General features: G+C 39.7%; 1 protein-coding gene across 4 annotated transcripts in view; it reads left to right on the top strand.

Annotated features, from left to right (window-relative positions):
- Positions 1-23,830, top strand: part of LEF1 (lymphoid enhancer binding factor 1) — a 120,582-nt gene that overhangs the window by 74,001 nt on the left and 22,751 nt on the right. For all 4 annotated transcript variants that reach the window (XM_033214953.1, XM_033214952.1, XM_033214955.1 and 1 more), the window contains exons 4-9: positions 5,199-5,331; positions 11,042-11,132; positions 12,827-12,910; positions 14,961-15,083; positions 16,190-16,352; positions 23,538-23,645. In XM_033214953.1, coding sequence (XP_033070844.1) covers positions 5,199-5,331; positions 11,042-11,132; positions 12,827-12,910; positions 14,961-15,083; positions 16,190-16,352; positions 23,538-23,645 — 702 coding nt within the window. The remainder of the gene's footprint in view (positions 1-5,198; positions 5,332-11,041; positions 11,133-12,826; positions 12,911-14,960; positions 15,084-16,189; positions 16,353-23,537; positions 23,646-23,830) is intronic.

Below are 23,830 nucleotides of genomic sequence, written 5' to 3'. Positions count from 1 at the left end.
GGTCATTTCTGGGAATGCTGCTTTGGGGGTGGCTCTCAGGATCCCTAAGTGGCACCCACTTCGTGTCCACAGGAGGTGTGGGTTTTATTGGCTGTGATGCCAAAGAGGTCCTTACCTGCAGGGACCAGCCTGGGTGGCAGCCAACCAAGCTTCCTTGGAATGTTTTCCAGTCCTGGAGAGAAAGGCTGCAGTTGAGTCTCCATAGCTCTAACCACTTCTGCTGAGGTGCTTCTTTGTCTGAAGTGATTCCTGTGCCTGGGACAGAGACCACACAGCCATTTCATAGATGTCACATGCTGTCAGGTGTGGCCCAGATGGTCACCTCAGTGTCCAAGATTTTATGAACTTGGCTTTCAGGAAGGCCACATGATGTACGGGTAATGAGCTTGACCTCTACAGCCAGACTTCTGCATTTGAATCCTGGCTTGGCTGTTTGCTAAGGCACATACCCTTCAAGAATATTTTCTTCTCTGTGCCTGTTTCCTCATCTTTAAAAGGGGATAATAATAGTACCTGCCTCAAAGCTGTTGTGAGGATAAAGTGCTTAGCACACAGTAAGCAGTTGATAAGTATTAATTGCTATAATTACTATGTATTATGTGGGTAGGTTGGCCTGATGGTGATTTGCAAATTTAAGAAAGGGTTTCAAGCTTCTCCCTGAACAGCCATCCTTGATATTTTCTCCATTTTCTTTCTTTCTTTTTCTTTTTTCTTTTTTTTTAAGTATCTACTGTTTTCATCTCTTCCTTGGCTCACCCACCAATCACCTGCCTGAGATTAAAGAATGTGCAGTTGGAATCAGAAACCAAAGGATTTTGGCCTCTTACTGCCTTGTGAGCTTAAACAAGTCACTGAACCTCTGAGCAGAAGTGGAGAATTTGGGGTGACTTAGGGCTGCCAGGTATCTTGTAAAGCTGGAGTACCTATGCATCCTGTTACCCTGGGATAATGAAACAGAGCACACATTAGGACTACCTGGTGATTCTCAGCTGGAAGCTAAGACTTACCTGATTGTATCTGTGAATGAAAAAACAAGGTGATTTTTATCCTTTCTCCCTCCTTCCCTCCCTTACAGCAAGAAGTGTAGTAGAGAAAGCACCTGAGTAGGAATCCGGAGACTTGGGTTCTATTAAGTGAGGTACTTACTATGTATACAGTACCCAGCACAGAGTGAGAGCCAAAAGGATCGAATTTCTCTGCTGCATGATTCCACTGTATTGGGCAACCCAGGGGGTTCATTCCGGTTGTACTCAAAGTGTCCTTGTGTTATTGGAGTTGTGTAGCGAGCAGGGCTGTACTATTTTGTACAGTAGTCCTGACTTGACCCACCCATTCCCTGATGACCTCTGTTTCTCAGCTTCCAGTCTGTAAAATTAAAATATGGAGCTAAAATAAGCTACTAAATGTACTTTAGGTTTCTTAGAGCTTAAACATAATACAAAGGCATATACTTAGATACATACTTTCTCCTATCACCAGGTTCATTTTCTTCATAATACTTGATGCTGCCTTTTCAGATTTTGCTTGTCTTTTTTTTTTTCTTTTACATATTCATTGTTTCCAATACCCACCCTCTGCTGCTTGATCCCACTTCCAGAGCCCCAGAAAGTAAACTGCGTGAGTTAGAGACCTTATCTGTGTGTTGGTCATTGGTGCTAGAATAGTGCTTGGAACATTTTAGGTGCTTAATAAATACAAATGCACACGGGCATGTATAACTCTGCATATAATGTAGCCACTTAATTTGTCTACAAACACTTAGATAGTTGGTTGATTATTCTTCCCCTTACCTACTCCCCACAGGAAAATACATACCACATTTTATTAGGAGATTAAATGAATGGAATTAAGAATGGTTATACTGGCTGTCTCAAAACTTAACCAAAGAAGCAGTGCCAGGGTTCTTACTTTGTGTGTGCACGTAGTGTCAAGGGGCAGTAACTCCTGAAATCAGAGGAAACCCGCAGATTTGTGGGCTGAGGACTCTTGACCGTGATGACAATATGCCACATATCTGCAGTGTAAGTTGGAATCCACTTTGTTCTGTTTATATATGTAGTGGAGATGGTTGGTGGGAAGCAAACCATAACCCTTGGAATTCTGCTCACACATGCTATTGAAATTTCATATGACTTTTATTATTTGGCCACAAAAATGGACATAATCCTTGTTGGCTTTAACACACCTACTAGTACTGCTTTCGCTATCCATCTTGCAAAATATAAGACAAGGCCAGGCTTAAATTAAAATCCTCAGCTTCTTATCTCCTTCCCACAGGAAAGCAAATCTGTGTTGAAAACCGTAAAATTAAGAGGAGAGCAAGGATAGCATAATTTAGCAAAAATTCATGGCACCAGATTCTGAGCTATATGACTGGAGGGATAGGTCAGACATTAAGAAGATGCTGCCTGCTAATTCAAGTTCCTTAAGGTGGTGCTCTGGAAAAAAGAATATATCCAGAAGATTTCCGCAGTGTTTACTCTTTATAAGTACCCTAAGAAAATACCTTTGTAGATTGTTTGGCAGTTATGCTTATTTATGAGAATTTCAAAATGAAACTAAAAGCTATTATTCTAAAGTATATTTGAAATCTATTCATTTTAACATTTGGTTGTTGAGATTTGTGTTTCCATTTTAAAAAGAGTTTATAATAACCTCCTCCTATCCCCACGTCTACGCACCCCCACTTTCTAGCATTCTAAATTCCATGTATTTAAGAAGCTTATTCTGTTATTTGGAAAACTGCATCATTAACACTTGAAAAGCATTAAAAGATTTGTTTAACCTTTTACACATTTATATGCATAGATGTTTGTGCTGAGGTGTGTAGAGAAAAATCGTGTGGCTTTGATAATGGCGCTCTATTTAATGTATGCCAAGAGCTATATGAGCTATGCAAGTTTTGCCATTAACGAAGAGCTGATAATTATAAAATAGGGAAAATCTAGTATGGAAATTGTATCATTTTCCAAAAAAAGTGTGATTTTTTTTTCCTTTGCTTTTTTTTCTCCCCCTGAAAGTTTTTTTTGGATGGAGGTTGTAATGATAGGGTATAAGGAGAATTACTAGGGTAATTATTTCTAATTTTCCTGAAGGGAGTCCTTCCCATTGGAGCCACATATGTTTTATGCCTAATTTGTAAAAAATATTAAGTTCAAAATTAGTGTACATCAGGGGTAGAGCCACCATACACAAGTGTTGTGTGGGGGCCCTCTTAACCATTCAGATATGGACTTACATTTTAAGCAGTTCACATTGTGCAGTTTTAGGCACTTCCTCAAACTTTTAAAAAATGTGAATATTTGCTTCAGGAGAAAACTGATTTCACATGCATTTTAGTCAATAATATAGTAAGATCTTACTAATTCAAACTAATTATGATGAAGACATGTCTGAATTAGTGAATTGCGCATAATGATCTGCTCAGTTTCTCTTAAATTCATGTTACCCATTACTATAGTGTTTTCAAGTTGAGATTTTCCTGCAACTGCTTTAATTGTTAGATTAGTTTAAAATCAGAAACAAACACCTTTAACAGGTATATAATTGCTTTGAGTCCCTTTTTATTTGGTGAAGGGGTTATTGAGTCTCTTTAAAATGATCCCCCTAGAGAAGTTGTTAATGGTTATAAAAATACAGTTAGATAGAAGAAATAAGTTGTAGTATGTACAGTAGAGAAATTGTAGCTAACAATAGATTATTAATAGCTAGAAGGGAAGAATTTTAATGTTCACAGCACAAAGAAAATACAATGTTTGAGGTGATGGATATCCCAGTTATCCAAATTTGATCATTCTACCTTTTATACGGATATCAGAATGTTACATATACCACAGAATTTCTATAGCTATGCCATATCAATAAAAATAAATAATAAATAAGTGATTTTACTAGTTAGGTTAAACCTACTTAAGCCTTCTTTATACTTTTTAATCACTTAGTAAGCACTTTTGGGTTGGGGAGGAACAACCTTAACTTTGTAACCAAAGTGATCACAGATTTCAAATTGATGAAGTCCAATTAGATAACTTAAATTAAAAAGTGTGACTGTTGACTTCCAAATTAAATAATAAAATGTTTGTAAACAAGTATAAGACATATAAAATGTGTTAAAATATACAATTTTAACAATTAAAAATATTATTAAAGAAGTATTTCAGTTGGACATGGTGGCTCATGCCTGTAATCCCAGCACTTTGGGAGGCCAAAGTGGATGGATCATGAAGTCAGGAGTTCAAAACCAGCCTGGCCAACATAGTGAAACCCTGTCTCTACTAAAAATACAAAAAGAAATTAGCTGAGTGTGGTGGCGGATGCCTGTAGTCCCAGCTACTTCGGAGGGTGAGGCAGGAGAATCACTTAAACCCAGAAGGCAGAGGTTGCAGTGAGCTGAGATTGCGCCACTGCACTCCAGCCTGGGCGACATAGTGAAACTCCATCTCAAAAAAAAAAAAAAAAAAAAAAAAGGCAATATTTCATGTTACACAGTTCAACTCAAGATTGGAAATTCCTTTTTATCAATTAATATTTATGGAAACTAGAGAAGCAGAAGATGAACTGAGGAGGGCCAAAGCATAATGGCTAGTCGTGTTTGATTGACAAAGCTATAAAACTTGGAAGAATGGTGTAACATGGTTCTTAAAGATGTACAACGAGAGAATTATGAATTCTATAAGCTGAGGGGATATCAGTATAGGAAATTTATATTTACTGGGTTTAAAATTTTGTCCTTCAGATTGGCAATATTTATTCATTTATTTGCTCATTGAACAGTTTTTTACTTTTTGTGCCAGACATATGTAATGAATACAAATGTTGTAAAGCATTCGTAAATTTTGCTCTAATTCGCTCTTTATTGACTTAACCTGAGAAAATAATCTAAAAGAGAGGGTAAATAGATGTGTACCGAAATTCATGCCATATGGAAGAGTAGTGATCAACCTAAATCTCTGAAGAGGCACTGGTGAAATAACTGATAACTCATGAATATCAGTGACATAGTCATATATTTGAGAAGTATTTACCATGGAAAAATTGAGAAAAATTCTAAAAGAGACAATTCCACTTGTCTAGGTCTGAAGGTGATTCTTGGGTTATGTCGATGACTGGTTACTGCTGCTGTGTGATTTTTTTTCTTTGGGAGAAAAGACTGGAGCTGAGCATCCATATTAACTGTTGACCTTGTGGTTACTTTGCAGTCAAATAAAGTGCCCGTGGTGCAGCCATCCCATGCGGTCCATCCTCTCACCCCCCTCATCACTTACAGTGACGAGCACTTTTCTCCAGGATCACACCCGTCACACATCCCATCAGATGTCAACTCCAAACAAGGTGAGAGTCCCTGTCTTTCCCAGCCTTTTTTGCTAAATGAAGAGCCAAGTCTCATCAGCCTGAGTGACTCTCCAGACGCCAGTGCTCCATGTCACTGGGTGGATCAGAATACGTTTTTACAAGACAAGAGTAATTCATTTGATAGCAATTCTTTAGAAACACACAAGAATTTGTTACATGTATTATTCATTATTAAAAAGCAGAAGAAAAGCATAGCAGGGCCACAGGTGACAGCTCTGAAAATCTTTCATTCACTATGTAAACCAATAGATTATGCAAATATACTAAAAATTCAGTACTCTACAATATTCATTTATTTCAGCATGTACAACATGTTGATGTTGGTAATTTTAAAATCGGAATGGAGAAAGTAGGAGATTTTTACTTCAGATGTTATTCTTTTGAATCTTTTTTGGTTATTCCGTTATATCCCTATGGTGTTTCATCTTTTGTTATTTACCAGCACTAGATTACATATTCTAAATAATCATTGATGTATAAAACCTCTATTTAAAGTCCAAGAATCATGAATCTTATTTTATGCCTCTGTATTAATATTTGCTTCTACTTTGTTTTTAGAAAAAATATATAGTACAAGAGGTCTGCAAAATTAAAACATCCTGTTTCTGCCTGATGTGTGCAGGTACGAGTTGGGAATAGGATGGAGAGCTCTGGTTCACCAAGCCTTCTGGTCCCATCACTCAGGGCAAACCTCAAGGGTGGATTTGCTCTCAGGGTAGCTCATTTCTCTTTGCATGCACGTGCACACTTGGACTTCAACAGGGTCTTTGAAAGTTCAAAATAAAAGATTTTAAAAAAATGTGAAGGCAGAGAATGTAAAGGGGTAAAATTTGTCTCTGCCTACATTTTACCTTTTTGTCCATCCCTTTCTGGGATTTACAGTGGATAATAAAATTTAATGACTGTGTGAAAAAGAGTGGCATAGAGGCTGGGTGTTCTTTCCACTACTGGTGAACACTTCTAGATTAAATACTTAACGCTTTCATTTCCCTTCATTGTTAAAACAGAATGCTTATTTGAGGACTTAGTTACTAGTGCACTAGACTTGAGTAGTCTGAGTGCTTTGAAAAGGTGAGAATCACTTATGCATACATTTCCAGGTTTGCCTCTGTTTTATTTTTTATTCTCAGTCCTTCCTCCACCCTGCTTCCTTTAATCAAGAGCCTCCAAAAAATTAGGAATGTCAAAGAGTCCGGTCTATGGCTGTAAAGTGAGAAAGGGAATTAAGATAGGGGTCTCAGGAAGCAGACTTGAGTTTGAGAGGGAGGACCCGTCTTGGTCATGGTCATGGTGAATTTGAAGTGTCTGTGAGATACCCAAGGGGAGACAGGAGGTAGGCCACTGAAACATGTGGGTCTCAGACCAGCGTCCGAGCAGGGTGTGCTTGTCTGGGAACCTACTTAGTTGTTAATTATTTATTTAACAATTAAATAGTGCTTACCCTGTCCTAGGTCCTGTTTGAAACTCTTTGAAACATTAACTTTTTAAAAAGAATAATAAATCAATCATAGTTCAGTAGTTTTTCTTTCAAGAATAATAGGACAGTTCAATTTTTTAAATAGTTGAGTTTATAACTGGCTCTCAATTACAGTTATAGTTTCTCTTCTGTTTCCATCTCTTACTGCCACCCTACCTTGTTTTGACTAATTGTAAGTTATATCATTGCTTCTCAAACTTTTTTTAAACAAACTCTCCAAAACTACAGAGAAGGGACTAATGGTCATCACCAGAAGTTGTCTGTTTGCAGTTTCTTCGGTCTTTATTTTGTTCTAAAGATTGGTGTGATTTTTGTATTCTGGTCCGTGCACTATTTATGCTTGTTTTAATATAAAGATCCTGTTTTATCCCGGGCTTTGTGTTCCTTATCATCATGTACTTCTGGAGATATATAAACTCCACTTTGAAAAAAGCACTCACTTTCATGATACTGAGTTTGTATCATTCCAGTTGGGTACTTTTGTTGCGAAGAAAATAAGCTTTCTATATCTCTTGCTTTTAATTCTTTTTCTCTCCTGCCTTTTGGGATATATCGTGAGCTCAGCTGGTTAGTGCATGATGGTACTGAGGCCAGAGCTGCTGGTTTCAAAGATCGTAATAGACTACTAGTTAGCTGTATCTTTCCCCAACCCCTCCGCCTCAGCCAGAAAAAAGCAACCAAAGAGTGTCATATTCACATTTTAACCCTAGGTAGAACTATCGCGTAAATATAAAGTGTTTGCCAGCAGAACTCATTCTCACTGGTGGAAAAACAACTCCAGGTTAATTTCCTATTAGGGAACACATTAGTTTTCACGTGTGTGTGTGTGTGTGTGTGTGTGTGTGTGTGTGTGTGTAAGTGTAAGGGAAAGTACGTTAATGCTAATTTTCTCATTATGAGTCTGGTAAAAATATCAAAAGTAAAGCACTTTTAGGAAATCCTAGGTTTATATGTCTGTTTTTATCTGTGTGTTACCCATTTTATCCTTACAAATGACAACAAATACTTTTGCACCAGGCACTTTTCCGTAGTACATATATTAATGCATTTATTCTTCACAACAGTCCCATTCTGATTTTATAAAACAGTAGCAATTAAATAACTTCCTCAAAAATACATAGCTAGTGAGCAGTATATCCATATAGTCTGACTTCAGTATTATTTCACCTATGTCTATAGAAGTTACCTATAAAAGTTTAAAAATCTTAAAGGCTATGCTGAGTATATCCTCCAGCACATAGTAAGTGTTCAATAAATACTAATTGAATAAATGATGTGAAATGTGCTGGGCACAATGTGGTTCATGCCTGTAATCCCGGCTACTCAGGAGGCTGAAGCAAGGATCGCTTGAGGCCAGGAGTTTGAGGCCAGCCTGGGCAACAGAGTGAGACCCCCTCAGCTCTAAAAAAATTAAATAAATAAATAATAAACTTTTAAAAAATGATGTGAAATGTGTCTTCAGTGGCATAGTTGTTGGTGGAGAGACACACACTTCTGAGACTCTTTGGAAATAGGATTTTTAAAGGACGGTGACCTATTTAGAAAATCCAGATCCACTTTCTGCTCACATGACGTAAGCCACATCATGTATTTGCATGTACATGCCAAATGATTGAGGATATTGACCCAGCATATGGAATGGGTCTGTTTTAACACTTCTGACTTCACTTGTTTGTTTGTTCAGTTGGTCAGAAATGTTAACTGAGAGGCTCCTCTGCAGAAAACCATGGTTTGATACATAAATTGGTAAAATGTGATCTTTTTCTCCAAGCAGTATATAAGCTCATGCAGGAAATCATTTTCACAGACTAATAAAACAAAATGAAGAGCATCCCAAGTACCACATTAAAAGTACAAATAAAAAACTTGTAGATTCAAAGGAAAAGATTTCTCAGAGCTGTAAGTTAGAGAAAACTGCCTATGAGAAGAACATTTGAAAGAAGAGTAGAATTTCTATAGATAACAGTCAAACGCCTAGCATAGGACCTGCCCTCTAGTTCCTTCCTTCTTCCTTCTAGCAGAAGAATGAAACCCAACTAGTTGGCATTTTTTGTTCTGTTGAATCACTTCTGAACAGTATCACTACTGCTGTGTTCTAAGCATGTTTAGAACATGGAGTAGCATGGAGAGTAAGAGTTTAAGCTTGAAGACATATGACTGCAAGCAAGTTACCGCTCTATGTCCCAGTGACAAAAGTTCAGGACAGAAAACAGATTCCTTAACAGTCACTTAGCCTCTCTAGACCTTAATTTCCATGCCTGTGAAATAGAGGAATTAAAGTAGATAATTCAGGGCCGGGCACAGTGGTTCATGCCTGTAATCCCCGCACTTTGGGAGGATGAGGCGGGCAGATCACCTGAGGTCAGGAGTTCAAGATCAGCCTGGCCAACATGGCGAAGCCCCATCTCTACTAAAAATATAAAAATTAGGCGTGGTGGCACACACCTGTAGTACCGGCTACTCGGGAGACTGAGGCAGGAGAATCGCTTGAACCTGGGAGGTGAAGGTTGTGGTGAGCTGAAATTGTGCCACTGTACTCCAGCCTGGGTGACAGAGCGAGACTGTCTCAAAAATAAAATAAAATAAAATAAAGTGAATACTTCAGGTAGTCTGTGATCGCTACGATTTTCAAGTACAGAACATTGAAATTTTCACTAAGTTTCTGTTTTTCAGGGTTGGTCAAGTCGTATTGCTTTGATTTTGTTTCCCCCGCGACTGAGCAATCCCCTTACAGACCCTGAGATCTGGGGTGGTATCTGGATCTCAGAGTTAAGGGGACAGCAAGTTGAAAAACCACCTCAGTGATTCTGGTATGTCAAGAATCACCACTGCAAACTCTCCCACCCCCCAAAAATCCTAGGGTAAAAAATTTATGTTCCGCTGTAACCAAAAGAGTCAGTATTTCTAACAAAAACAATTTTTTTAAATAAAGGAGATTTGAGACCATTATTTAAAAAACAGCAAAACATGAGATGATTTAAGGTAAGCCCTCTCTTGAGAGATTAAAGAACTTTTTTCCTTCCCACCTACTTTCTGTAAGAATTGAGAAATAGTTCATTCTAACTTCAAAGTTGAATTAACACCAACTTTCAAGACAGCACTTCTTGTCATTCCCAATTTGAAGGCTTTCAATATCTTTAAGATACAAATGAAATTCCTAGGCACTTTAAATAGTAAAAAGCAGAATATTTAAGAAACATCTTCCACGTACTCGTCTAATTCCACAGATTAGCCAGTATGTAATATTTACAGTCACTAAACGTATAATCTGGGTGTTAAACCTTGGAATTTGTGCTTGTATATGGAAGTGGGTCTTTTAAAGCCATCATTAGCTACGTGAAGACACATCTGTGGCTTTTTTCTGTTCCGAATCACTTTCCCCCAAAAACATTGAATCTAAGTTTTTATATTTTACATTTTATGCATTTGTCTTGTCATTTTTTTTCTTCTGTACGTAGGGTAAGGTATAAAGGGATGTCACTTGGGACTGGAATTATATATAATCTTTAGGTGGTTTTCACATTTTCAGGGCAGTGTACTCCAGGGAGTGTGAGCTCAAGAACCAATTTGGTGGCACTCTCATTTTCTGTGGAATTCAGCTAATCCAGAACAGCTTGACCTTGCAGCCCAGAGGACTCAACTCATTGAAGAGCTTAGACAGAGACCAAATGAATCATATCAAGTGTGACCATTATAGGGCTGAAGATGATTCCTAATTAATCTTTGATCCTCTGAGGTGTCACATTTCCCAAATCGGTGTGTCCATAAGGGAACCAATGAAAATACAAAAATGGCAATTTACCTAATCCTTGAACACCATGGCAAGCCATCTACTTATGAAGGGCTGTCATTTTCCATTCTACAAAAAAAATCATTCTCATTCTATACAAAACAATTGTCTACCATTTTCTTAAATAATGTGAAATATTGAGGGCAAAATAAATAATTTAAAAGTCTATTTTGATGATTGTATTACTAGCAGCATCTTTACTCCTTTTGAGTTCCTTAGGATAATACTGTCTGAAGGCCCAATTTTCCCAGATATTGAAATCTTGAGAAAAGCTAACAAATTGACTCCTGTTCTTTGGCTCTGGTTGAATAAATATTGTTTCATTCTGAACCTTAAGTTTGAATGGTATAAAACATGTAGTTGCGTTTCTGGTTAAATATCCTGTGAATGTGCAAATAATACCTCTCTGTTCTGTTTAACAGGCATGTCCAGACATCCTGCAGCTCCTGATATCCCTACTTTTTATCCCCTGTCTCCGGGTGGTGTTGGACAGATCACCCCACCTCTTGGCTGGTAAGAACCTTGCTGTACCCCTCAGCCAGGCATTTGAACACATGTTCCTCCACTTTGCGTTCATGGAAATTAGATTTATGAATGGTAACACTTGTGGAGTTGAGAAAATTTCACATCAACAAGCAAGGTGCTAACTTTATTCATTTTTCATTTCAATTTAAAAGATTAAAAAACATACAGACTTTGAAATGGATTGATCTGATTGCTAATATGGGTAGAAAATGACTGTAGCATTTGCTTTGAAGCTTATAGTTTTATGGATTCCATCTGTGGCTTTGGGCATTTGCTATGCCTGTACAAAGTTAGTACTCAGTGTGGTTTTTCTTTTCTAGGTTTTTTTATGAACAACTTATATTTTTCAGAAATGAATTTAGACACATTTAATATCTACCTTTGCTTGTAAGTGGGCAAGTAAGGTAAATGACAAAAATAACTAGAGAGAAATTCAACAATATAAGAGCATTTTTGGGATGTTAATGAAGTAAGCGTCCAATTTGAGTTCAGAGTAGTAAAAAACTGATTTGGGGGCCTTCTTTTTTTCTGAATATAAATGCTAATGCTCTTTATTTTGTTGTTTATTTCTAAAAATATGCTTACTGCTGCCTCCAAAATCTTTTCAATTATGAAGGTGAAGGAAATATATTTTGGGAAGGAAGAATAACATAGTATAGCCTATTTTTATTATTTTATGATTAGTCCACAGCGTTTCCTCCTCCCACTCCCATACTCTCTCCACTCTTCCCTCCCCAATTCTCACTCCATAGAAATAATGCTCAACTCTAGCAATAGTTTCTTTCTTTTTTCCACTTGACTCTCTATATCACAGCCCCCATGTCATTGTCCCCCATCTCCCTACCTGGACATCCTTGCATTAGCCTTCTTCAGCTAGGAAGGGTCATCCTGCCATGGACAGTCCAGCTTTCTCTTTCTCTCTCTCTCTCTCTCTCTCCCCCTCCCCCAGCATTACATCTCTTAGTAACTGCTTGAATTTAATTGAGTATGCATACACTTTCAAACCTAGATCAATTATTCTGTCTGAACTTAGCGACTTAGGGGCAATAGTCCTGTGCTGAATCGTACCACTGGCAGCTGGAAATAAAGTCTATGTAAATGAAAAATGAGAGATGTAGAAAGAACACAGGGAAAAATGGACTTCTCAGGGTGGAGAGAAAATAATTCCAGTGAATTAGTCTTATTTCTTGACTTTAACGTGTATATGGGGGAAAAGGTACAGTGTTTTTAAACTGTTTATTTTTATATAAATATACAATTTTATTTTCTTTCTTCCCTTGCCTGAAATTCTCAAATATTCAGATCAAGAAGTCACTCAGCTCCTTCTCTGAAGGGAATATTTCACTGTTCTCAGGGTTCTGTTATATTCAGTAAACATTTAAGTGCTTACTTTGTTCAAAGCATTAATGGGATTGGGAGAGGGGATGGGATAAAAGAGACATAATTTGTGGACGGTTTGTTTCAAAGTTGAGGGTGGGAGATTTCTTTCAAGGCAAATGACGCTTTGATTGGGTGGAGGGTGAGGAAGGGGAACGGTTACATATCTGAAACAATGCTGGGGTCTGTAATACTTTCACAAGATTCTGTTTGAATATCTCCCTCTTCTCCCCTCATCCAACTCTTACTACTGGTTGGTAACTCATGTTTTGTCATTGATGGGTTCCTTTCTTCTGTGACCTCAGGCAAGGTCAGCCTGTATATCCCATCACGGGTGGATTCAGGCAACCCTACCCATCCTCACTGTCAGTCGACACTTCCATGTCCAGGTAGGTGGAGGTGGAAACCCGGGCGCTCGAGGACAAGGTGCTCTTCTCGTGCTTGCATCCTGTGCGCCTCTGCTTGCCTTTTGGTTGGCTAGGAGGGTGCATACCTCAGCCATGTGTCTGTCTGTGCAGTGTGCCTGGCTCCCACACTAGGTGTCAGAGAGTCCCGGGTAGGAGCTCTGTGCTATGCCCTGGCTGGACCAGCCACACCATCGGGGGATGGACTCAGCCTCCCTGGAAAGCGTTGCCTCCAAACGAATTCATGGCCGCCTGACTGTGGGATGGAAACTGTCCGGAAAGCGGACATTAGAAGGAAGAGTTTGTTTGATTCAAAATATGCCGGGGGTGGGGTAAGGGAGGAGGATAAAACTGGTTTGGTCTCAGCTCTATAATTTGCTTCCTTTGTGGAAAGTTGTATCAGTTTGATGCGGCAGTGTTTGAAAATGCCCAGGTAGTCTAGAGTCTTCCTGGACGGAGGCTGTCAGAGGAGACAGAACAGTGCGGACAGGCTGGCAGGCCATACAGGGTGTGTGTCCTAGTGTGTGAATCAGGCCCTGTGTGGACATGGTCGTGCCAGCGGAGCTCGGGAGGCCTGCCACGCCGCACCGAGAAGCTGCTGTGTATGATGCTTTTGCTTCTGGAGAGGATGGCTCTGTGCCCTGTGCTTGATGTAAACACACATTTGGGGTGCATCATCTGTGTGTTCGATGTGGCTTTGTCAAGGGAGCTAGCATTATTGTGCCGGAAGTCAAACTGGTGGGTTATTAACTGGTTGTGAATATGTCTTTTTTATATGGATATAGTTTTCAAAGCTTCCGTGGTGAATTACAGCTTTAAAAAAATTTTTTTTTCAGTGAGTTGTAAATGTAGCTGATTGTGGGAGGAGGTGGAATTAATATCCTTCCCCTTAAAACATATTTTTATACTTTTTAACATCGTAAGAACTATCTGATGATAGAATTCTCACAGGCAAATAACTAGCATCATGTATTTTTGCAAGTAATACATTTAGCAAAGCCTCATTATTTGGTCAAATATTTGTATTTTTACCATGCTTTCTTCATATTTTAAAATTTGTTTTTGAAAAATATATATTCTAGCAGAGTTCCTTTCAAGAAGAGGAAATTAATTGTATAGGCTGTGATGAAAGACCTGAGAATGTTGTTCTTGCTGAATTAAATGTTTACTTTAAAACAGTTTGAAAAGCAAAAATTTCTAAAACATATCCAAATTTATCTAGAGAACTTATTGAAAGTACTGTCTTTATTTTATTTTTCTTGCATGGCAGTTTCCCTCCTTTGTGTGGGCTGGTGGTGGATATTTTAAGATTTTTTTTAATGCTGTCCAAGCGTACTTGGGGAAAAAGCCTTTGGCAAGTGTAGTTTTTAACCTTGATGCAAAACTTTATCCTCCCTTTAAATTCTTCTCCTTATTTCTCTTACCAGTTTTCCATAAGATGAGATCTCTGAAACATTAGTGTATTTCTGCACAGAAAATCATTTTGGATGATGTTAATGGAAACCTTATTAAATGGGATTCCTATCCGTTTTCTCAGTTGTTCCCTCCTAATATGGATGAGAAAGCCAATAATATGAGAAAACTCTCATTGTGATGGTTTACTTAGGAATATAGGCAGAGATTTTAAAATATGATGTATTTTGCTTTCATTTAAAGAGCATTTAAAAAGCTAAGTCTTAAATAAAGTGTTATATTTCCAATAATTACTTTTAGTGAAATTCCCATTTCAAAATTGCTTTGCAAGAAAAATGGTTCACTTTTTTTTTAATCTCATGGCCTACAGCCCTCCTAGGAAAAATGTCAGATTCTACTATTAATTTGAAAAAACTACAGGAAATAATTATAAATATTTCCACCCTAATATAGAAAGAAAAAAATAATTATCAGCCCACTCTAATTTATAGTGAATGTTTCTGTGCATAAAGATGTGTTTTTATTCTTAGCCAGTAGCAGTTAGTGGATTGCTTTGAAATTCCATCTAGCTTTTGCTGCAACAGCCAGTAGTACATTGTTTTCTTCTCTTTCCTTCTTTTAGGTTTTCCCATCATATGATTCCCGGTCCTCCTGGTCCCCACACAACTGGCATCCCTCATCCAGCTATTGTAACACCTCAGGTCAAACAGGAACATCCCCACACTGACAGTGACCTAATGCACGTGTAAGTATCCACCCGGGCTCTGCTGTGATTGCCTTAGGATACTGAAGATTTCTCTACACTGTTGCTCCTTTGCAACAGTGATCCTTCACCCCTTTCTGTTACTGTGAAACTCAGTGTACTTCTGCCTTGAAAGCTCTGTCCCTGAGGACATGAAGCAGCTTCATTCCTACTGTGCTGATTTTGATTCTGAGGTTGCAAAGGAGTGCGGACCTTAAAAGATCATGGGAACCTCAACAAAATGGAAGAATCTTCAGAACACAGGCATTCAAGACTCTTGAGCTGTTTAGCCATTTACCACTGAATTTTCATTTGGTTCAGATTATTGGGGAGAACCTGTTCCTACCTGAGTGAAGTAGATTGGAGGGTTTAATGCACTTTCTTCTGGAAGAAGAAAGTGGCTCCAAGCTTCAATAGCACAGAATTCAAGGGAAAGGAACAGATAAAGCCCAAGATTCCCTGTTGGGCCAGGGTTGTCTCAGACTGTGAGTGCAGGGGTAAATTAATTTACTCTGAAGAGATTAGTAATTGAGCTTCTTAATCTAGGTTTTGCGAATGGGAGGGTGGGGATGGGAGGCAGCATGTGATTGTCCATAAAGCCCTTGCAAATGTATGCAAAGGCAACATATATTTGTTTGGGGGAAAAGGTCTAAAGATTTAGTAGCTTCTTGAAGTGGTCCTTAACCCCCTGCAAAAGTTAAGAGCCTCTATTCTGAAAGAGGAATGATCACCTGTGCTATGTGTTCAGCTTCTTCTGAGGGGACCAGAGAACTCAGCCTCAGAGCCCACCTGGAGCATCTTCACAATGCCAAGTCCATTTCTACTTGGGGTTCATAGTTCCATAATGACAGGTCCACTTTCTCAAACCAAAGGTTTTTTTTTCTCAGTCATTGAGTAGATAGGAAGCCCTATTGAATGGGTTGTTTGCCTCTCAGTGTTTCATCAGATGAGTCAAGAGCTGCTCTTCCAAGTTGGTGGTGGTCTGAGGCGAGAGGGTTGTCCGCATCCTGAGTGCAGCCGTGTGAGCAGGTTCTCTGCTTCTCTCCTCCCCCATCCCTTCCTCATTCCTTCCACCCCTTCCCCTAACCACCACCACCACCACCTTTTAGGAAGCCTCAGCATGAACAGAGAAAGGAGCAGGAGCCAAAAAGACCTCACATTAAGAAGCCTCTGAATGCTTTTATGTTATACATGAAAGAAATGAGAGCGAATGTCGTCGCTGAGTGTACTCTAAAAGAAAGTGCAGCTATCAACCAGATTCTCGGCAGAAGGGTAAGTAGTGGAGTCATGTATAAATGTTTATGGTAGCCATGGAACTGCTTCATGAAAATCTGCCCCAATTTAATCACATATCAGGTGGTCACAGAATGTGTTTGCACTTCAAGATATGATATGATGCATTTTAAACAACTTTGATAACTGTTTTTACTGTTATTCTTTTTTTAAAACAGTGGTATGATCATGGTTTACTGCAGCCTTGACCTCCTGGGCTCAAGTGATCCTCCCACCTCAGCCTCCTGAATAGCTGGGACTATAGTCGTTGTGCCACCATGCCTGGCTAATTTTTTTTTTCCAATTCAAAACTTTTCATTAAAAAGTAAACTTTAATGTTGAAAATGCAACTTGGAGAGGGCAGGAAGATCACACACAAGGCTGTCACTTCACACTTGGAGGGTTGCACAGTGGCCGGGCAGAAGTGCTCCTCACTTCCTAGATGGGGCGGCAGCTGTGCAGAGGCGCCCCTCACTTCCCAGACAGGCCGGCGGCCGGGCAGAGGCGCTCCTCTCTTCCCAGTCAGTTGGTGGCAGGGCAGAGGCGCTCCTCTCTTCCCAGTCAGTTGGGTGGCGGGGCAGAGGCGCTCCTCTCTTCCCAGTCAGTTGGGTGGCGGGGCAGAGGTGCTCCTCTCTTACCAGTCAGTTGGGTGGCGGGGCAGAGGGGCTTCTCACTTCCCAGACAGGGCGGCAGCCGGGCAGAGGTGCCCCTCACTTCCCAGATGGGGTGGCCAGGGAGAGGGGCTCCTCACTTGTCAGACAGGGCAGCGGCCAATGCCTGGCTAATTAAAAAAAATTTTGTAGAGATGTAGTATTGCTATGTTCCCAGGCTGGTCTGAAACTCCTGGGCTCAAGCAAACCTCCCAGTTTTGGCCTCCCAAAGTGCTGGGTGAATAAGTGTGAGCCACCATTATTCACCCAGCACTTTGGGTTATTCACTTGTTATCATTCTTCTTCTTTTTTTCTTTGAGATGAGTCTCGCTCTGTCACCCAGGTTGGAGTACAGTGGCATGATCCTGGCTTACTGCAGCCTCTACCTCCTAGCTTCAGGTGATTCTCCTGCCTCCGCTTCCCCAGTAGCTGGAATTACAGTTGCCTACCACCACACCTGGCTAATTTTTGTGTTTTTGTTAGTAGAGACAGGGTTTCACTGTGTTGGCCAGGTTGATCTTGAACTCCAGACCTCAAGTCATCCACCCACCTCGACCTCCTAAAGCCCCATTATCATTCTTTAAACAAATATTTATTATACTTTTGGGCCAGGCATGATGCCTGGAGATTAGGTAATAATTGCTGAATAAAATAGATGCAGCCACTGGGCACGGTGGCTCACACCTATAATCTCAGCACTTTGGGAGGCCGAGGCAGGCACATCACCTGAGGTCGGGAGTTCGAGACCAGCCTGGCCGACATGATGAAACTCCGTCTCTATCAAAAATGCAAAAATTAGCCTGGTGTGGTGGCGGGTAGCTGTAATCCCAGCTACTCAGGAGGCAGAGGCAGGAGAATCACTTGAATCTGGGAGGCGGAGGTTGCAGTGAGCCGAGATTGTGCCACTGCTCTCTAACCTGGGCAACAGAGAGAGACTCTGTCTCAAAAAGTTAAATAAATAAATATTCAGCTGGAATTTACAGATATATAAATCACTGTTAGGGCCTATATTAGCCAAAATAGATCCAGCCCTTTCTGGAGCTTCAAGTTTTATGACAGAATACAGACATTAGACAAATAATTAGCCAATAAATATATAATAAAAATTATGATAAATACTGTGAATGCAGGGAATAAGATTCAGTGAGAAAGAACAGTAGGGGCTTGGGCAGGCCCCTCTGAGGAAACTGTATTTAAGCTGAGATGTGAGAGCTAAGTAGAGATGAATGGGGAGAGGTAGATTACCCCACATGCAGATGGAGTAGCATGTGTGTGCCTCTGAAACAGGAAAGCACTTAGCCCTTTCAGAGAGCTACAGCAAGGTCTTTGGGGGACCAGCCTGGCAAACAGAGGTGGCCACTCCTTCCAGGACAGAAGCAGAGCTGTTCTACCATGAGGCTTTACATGGAAGAATGTATATGATCCTGAGAAGTCTTGATTCTAGAAAGACTGTTCTCCAAATCTCAAAGTGTACACCTGCCAAGTTTCTGGGTTGCCCTTTTCTTTTCATTCATTCTTTGACCAATGCTATATTTTTCTGAGCACCTATTATGTACCAGGCAGCAGGCTACCACTAGGATAGACACTCTAAGATTGTTTATCCAACTGTCAGCCAAAAGACATACATAGTCAGTCCTTCCAAGTCCTTTGCATGGGATTGAAGTGATTTTAGTTAGATGGCTGAAGAGTGGTAGAGAGAGTTTGAATTTCTCTAATTTAAATTACATTTTCACCATAATCACAGTATCATTATAATTTTAGAAATGTTTCATCTTAATTTGTTGATGCTCTTCACATCTGTGTGGTAGCCTCTTAATTTGTGACCCTGCGTTTGTTCTTGCAACCTCTCAAGAAATTCATGATTGGCAAATGAACATTCAGTTGAGTAGGATCTAATAACCCTTGTGAAACATAGAGGATCATGTGTTAGCTATTGTTGATGATAACTTTACCAGGTCTGTTCCGAACCTAATAAATTTGAACATTTATAACAGAAAACATTCAGGAGATTTCCAGTCCATGTGAACAGGAGGGAAGCAGACCCTCTTACATTATTGATTCCCATCAGATAGCCTCAAATGCAGCTATTTCCAATCTGCAAGTCACCAGGGTTTCCAGGGGAGGATGCGGTGGTAGATTATAGCTTTTTTTGGTGTCCTGTGTACAATGCCCTATCTCCCTGTGGATTCTTAGACACTTAATAACAATAATTACAATGCTTTTCCAAGCCAGATCATGGCAGATGAGTGATTCCCATCATCTTGGAAGAACTCCGCCTTAAAAGCTGATGATCATTTTCCCTGACTCTTTAAAAGAAGAAATCAGAGGAAAAGAAGGGCTGATGTTTTTATTTCAGCTTGTATGCAACTCTTAGTTTTTTCTTTTTTGAGTTAAGGGCCCCCTGGCCTTCCAGTGGCAAGTACTTTCCTGCTCAAGAGAGTAAGTGAGGATATGATATGAAGGTATGCTTCCTATTCTTAATGCACATTTCCAACAATTGCTACTTTCCCAGCTCCCTTAACAATCCCCAGATCTGAGCATGTGTCCTAAAGGATGGTTCTTATTTGTGGTCTCTGTCGGTCTCTGATTTAGACACCTGTTTCTATTTATAGGCCTCTGAATCTTTGATTAAGATCAGGTTTTCTATCCTTTCATAACTCCCCTCTGGCAGGGCAGCCCTTGCTAGCTCTTTAAAGTCTCTGGCATCAAAATCATGACGTTTTACACTGGGACAATTTGAGTTCTTAAAAATGGATCTTAAATCCATCCCAGAACATTTTATCTTTTGATTTTTTATTCATCTTTACTATATCTCTAAAATAGAAGTGTTCACGTGAATTAAAGTTTTATTTTTAATCCACATTATAAATAATAATAGGACAAATTTTATTTTAAAATAAGGCTTTTCTCTTCAGACCTTCCTGGCTATTAAAGGAAATCCATTTATCACAAATTTGTCATGAGAATGTTTTATCTTGGAACTGTACAAGTTTATTCAAATTAAATGGGTATTTTCCCCACAACTTGGTGAAATCTTGACAAAGAGATTTGATTTTTAAAAAGTTTGACTCTTTATTTTGCAGTAAACAGAGATAGAGAAGCATTTTTAGTCAATTGTGTTTCAGAAATTCCTGTAAAGAAAGACCATCTTTCAGCTCTGTACTAGACTTTGTTTTTGTTTTCAATGCAAAACTTTAATTCTATCATTTTATCTACTGTTCATTTTGGTACGTGATCTTCTATTTGTGAGTCATTTTTGTACATTAGAAATATCAGAGAACTTCCTGGCTAACACGGTGAAACCCCGTCTCTACTAAAAATCCAAAAAATTAGCCGGGCGTGGTGGCGGGCACCTGTTGTCCCAGCTACTCGGGAGGCTAAGGCAGGAGAATCACTTGAACCTGGGAGGCGGAGGTTGCAGTGAGCTGAGATCGTACCACTGCACTCCAGCCTGGGCAACAGAGTGAGACTCCGTCTCAAAAAAAAAGGGGGGGATCAGAGAACTTAAAGCAATTGAACATGTAAATAGTTTAGCTTATGCCTACTTTGCCTCCTTGCCTTATATTCTGTTTCGTTAGCTTGGATCTTTTTGTCAACCTGTTTCTTGTTTTAACTGAAAAATACCTGGTTGTTTGGGTAGAAGACCCAACCTTGATATCTGTTTTGGGAGTTAATTTGTATTTATGAATCCAGGTTTTCTCAGCTGCTGTAAGTTATGTAAAATTATACTGACAAAAGGTGTTGTATACAAGGGAATGATACTTGTCAAATAATAAATTTAAAATGGAAGACTTCTTGTCTTCTTTTCTTTTTTTTGTCCCTTGTTTTTTTCCTTACTGGTAAAACTTTGCCTCTTGCCAGTCATCTTTATTTAGCACTAAAGCTCACTGTGTAAATATCAGTTTTCTTTTTTCTTTTTGAGATAGAATCTTGTTCTATCACCCAGGCTGGAGTGCAGTGGTGCAATCTTGGCTCACTGCAACCTCTACCTCCTGGGTTCAAGCAATTGTCATGCCTCAGCCTCCTGAGTAACTGGGATTACAGGCATGCACTGCCACACCTGGCTAATTTTTGTATTTTAATAGAAACAGGATTTCGCCATGTTTGCCAGGCTGGTCCTGAACCACTGGCCCCCAGTGATCTGTGTGCCTCAGCCTCCCAAAGTGCTGGGATTACAGGCATGAGCCACTGCACCCTACCATAAATATCACTTTTCTTTAAAAAAATCAAGGATTAGCCAGGCATGGTAATGTATTCCTGTAATCCTAGCTCAGGGCTGCGGTGGGGAGATTGCTGGAACCCAGGAGTTCGAGGTTGTAGTGAGCTATGATCACACCACTGCACTCCAGCAACACAGCAAAACCCTGTCTCCAAAAAAAATAAATAAATAACATCAAAAAACCGATGATGTTTCCTTTTGTGTCCAATTTGGTTTTTCTCCCTGTGAAGGTCTGTAATACTAGGCCAGTGTTCCAGGTTTAAAAAGCTGTCAGTTGCTAGAAGCAGTGTGATTTTTCCATCCCAATTTAAACCACCGCTGCTGCCCCAGAAACAGCTTCTTCTTAGGCTCAATTTGTGTAAGGTTTATTCTACTAGTAAAAAGAACTGTGCTTCAGGTAACTGTTTCTAGGGTTGTTTTGTTTGGTTTGGTTTTTCTGGCACCTCCCTCTAATTTTTTTTTTTTAAACAAAAGCACATCACCTGATTTGCCTTTAGGCTCAGGGCAAGCCCTGCTGTGTGTCATGCTTTTTAACCTCATACTCTGCACTTCTAAAGCAATTAAACAATAAATCACCTATTCTCTTCGGCAGAGCCTGACTTTTAAGGGGCTTTCAAAGGAAATGGACTCTGTTGCCCTGCTAGTGGGAACTCTTGCCTCTCACACTGGAGGCTGGAACTGGAGGTGGGGTGTGGCCAGAAGGTGCTGTCGTGTCCTGAAATCAGCTTCATGTTCTGTTGTCGAACAAGAGCAGCAGGTGTTTGTTTTCTTAGCTACACTTTAGGGGCTGAGTCCAAGTTGATTAAGACTTAGACATATAGCCTCCTCTAGGAGAAGATTTTCTCTCTCATCAACCTCTCTCACTCAGTCCTTCCTCCAACCCACCCACATCCTTCTTATTTAAAAACATTTTAAAAGACATGAACAGGGAGATAAAAATTGATATGCAGGGCAGCCGTGAATGGGAAAGGATCTCATAGCCTGGAATGGGAAGGAAGCAAAATGGGAAGCTCCACACCTGAGAGCTGGGGGAGAACAGGAGCAGGGAGGCTCCCAGCTGACAGATTGTGTGTGCGCACGGGTGAGCATGTGCGGGTGCAAAAGTGAGCATGTGTGGTGTGCATGTAGTTTATGTGCACAGAGGAGCATGTGTGTTATGCATGTGGGTGTGGGTATGTGTGCTCAGGTGAGCATGTGAGTGGTGTGTGTGTGTGTTGTGTGTGTGTATGTGCTTAGGTGAGCATGTTTGTGTGTGTAGTGTGGGCTCTGGTTGGTCTCCTTGTGTAGCTACCATGGCTTCTGTGTCATACTCTCATGGACAGTGGTTCCCCCAAATCCCAGATGTTTCTCCCTTGGAAAGTTCTGCTGGCAGGTCCTGGCATTGGGGAAGTTGGGAAAATACATGAACACTGTCTGCTGGGGACTGGGGTGAGTCATGCACAGATGTATGCAAAGCAGTGTGCAAATGTAAACCCCTTAAAATCCCAGATACCTTTCCTACATAAACTACTTTGTTATATATGCTATATAATCAGTTATGTAAAAAGGAGACAAAAAGTTTGTAGGATATTAGCAGCTACATTCTTCATATTAGAAACTATAGTCTCAAATTCTAGATGGCAAAATAAACTTAAATAATGGCCCTTGCTGTCCATCAAAAGGAAGCTAAAAGCCATAGCCATAAAATGTGCTTGTGTGACTGGACAGTGTCATCAGTGTTGTCCCTATAGACAGCGTCTATATGAGTGTGAGGAGACAGTGAAGAGACGGAGACAGACAAGCTGACTTTTCATGTCCTTCTCTATAGACAAGCATATGATTAAGGTTTCAGACTCTTCCTATGACAAAACGGGAAAGTGTTCATATGAGGAGAGGGTGTATGTTTTAAAAGACATCTGGAAATTATCACATTTTGCATAAATAAAAAGTACTTGGGCTCAGATATCAGAATATGCTACTAACTGTGAAAAACAGTTAAGTTGGGTGTTGAGGTTCACCATTGAAAGTTCTTTTTAATTTATATTGGAAAACAGAAAGGGTGGGTGACAGAGATCATTTTACTTTGAATACTTTGATTGACTTTGATGTGTTACATGTGATATCGGAGAACAGGATAGAGAAACCAAAGTTTGAGTTTCACTGTAGCCACTAGACTCTAAGTAGATTTCTATAGCACTTGGCACTTGGTCTTCTGCAATTTAAAAATAAATCAAAGTTTAAATGCTTAATATTTTCATTTTTTGATTTTTGAAACATAAAATATACTACTGCAATTTTGCTTATTTTTGTTTTTTTCTTCCTTCCTCTCTGTTTTAGTGGCATGCCCTCTCCCGTGAAGAGCAGGCTAAATATTATGAATTAGCACGGAAAGAAAGACAGCTACATATGCAACTTTATCCAGGCTGGTCTGCAAGAGACAATTATGTAAGCCCCTCCTCCATACCCGTGGCTCTTCACTCTCACTCATTTGCTTTTTTGCTTTCAAGAAGGAAATATGTTTTAGGGTGTATATAATGCTGGTACTACTTAATTTTTGGAAGTTAATGAACTTTGTAATAAGGATTTCATGGATATATTGCATTACGAAAGCCTTGAGCTATCTTTTTTTT

This window comes from Trachypithecus francoisi, unplaced genomic scaffold (genome assembly GCF_009764315.1).
Source record: "Trachypithecus francoisi isolate TF-2019V2 unplaced genomic scaffold, Tfra_2.0 Lachesis_group1, whole genome shotgun sequence".
Lineage (NCBI taxonomy): Eukaryota > Metazoa > Chordata > Mammalia > Primates > Cercopithecidae > Trachypithecus > Trachypithecus francoisi.
Note: the sequence above shows the minus strand (reverse complement) of the source record. Positions and strands in the feature narration are given on the sequence as shown.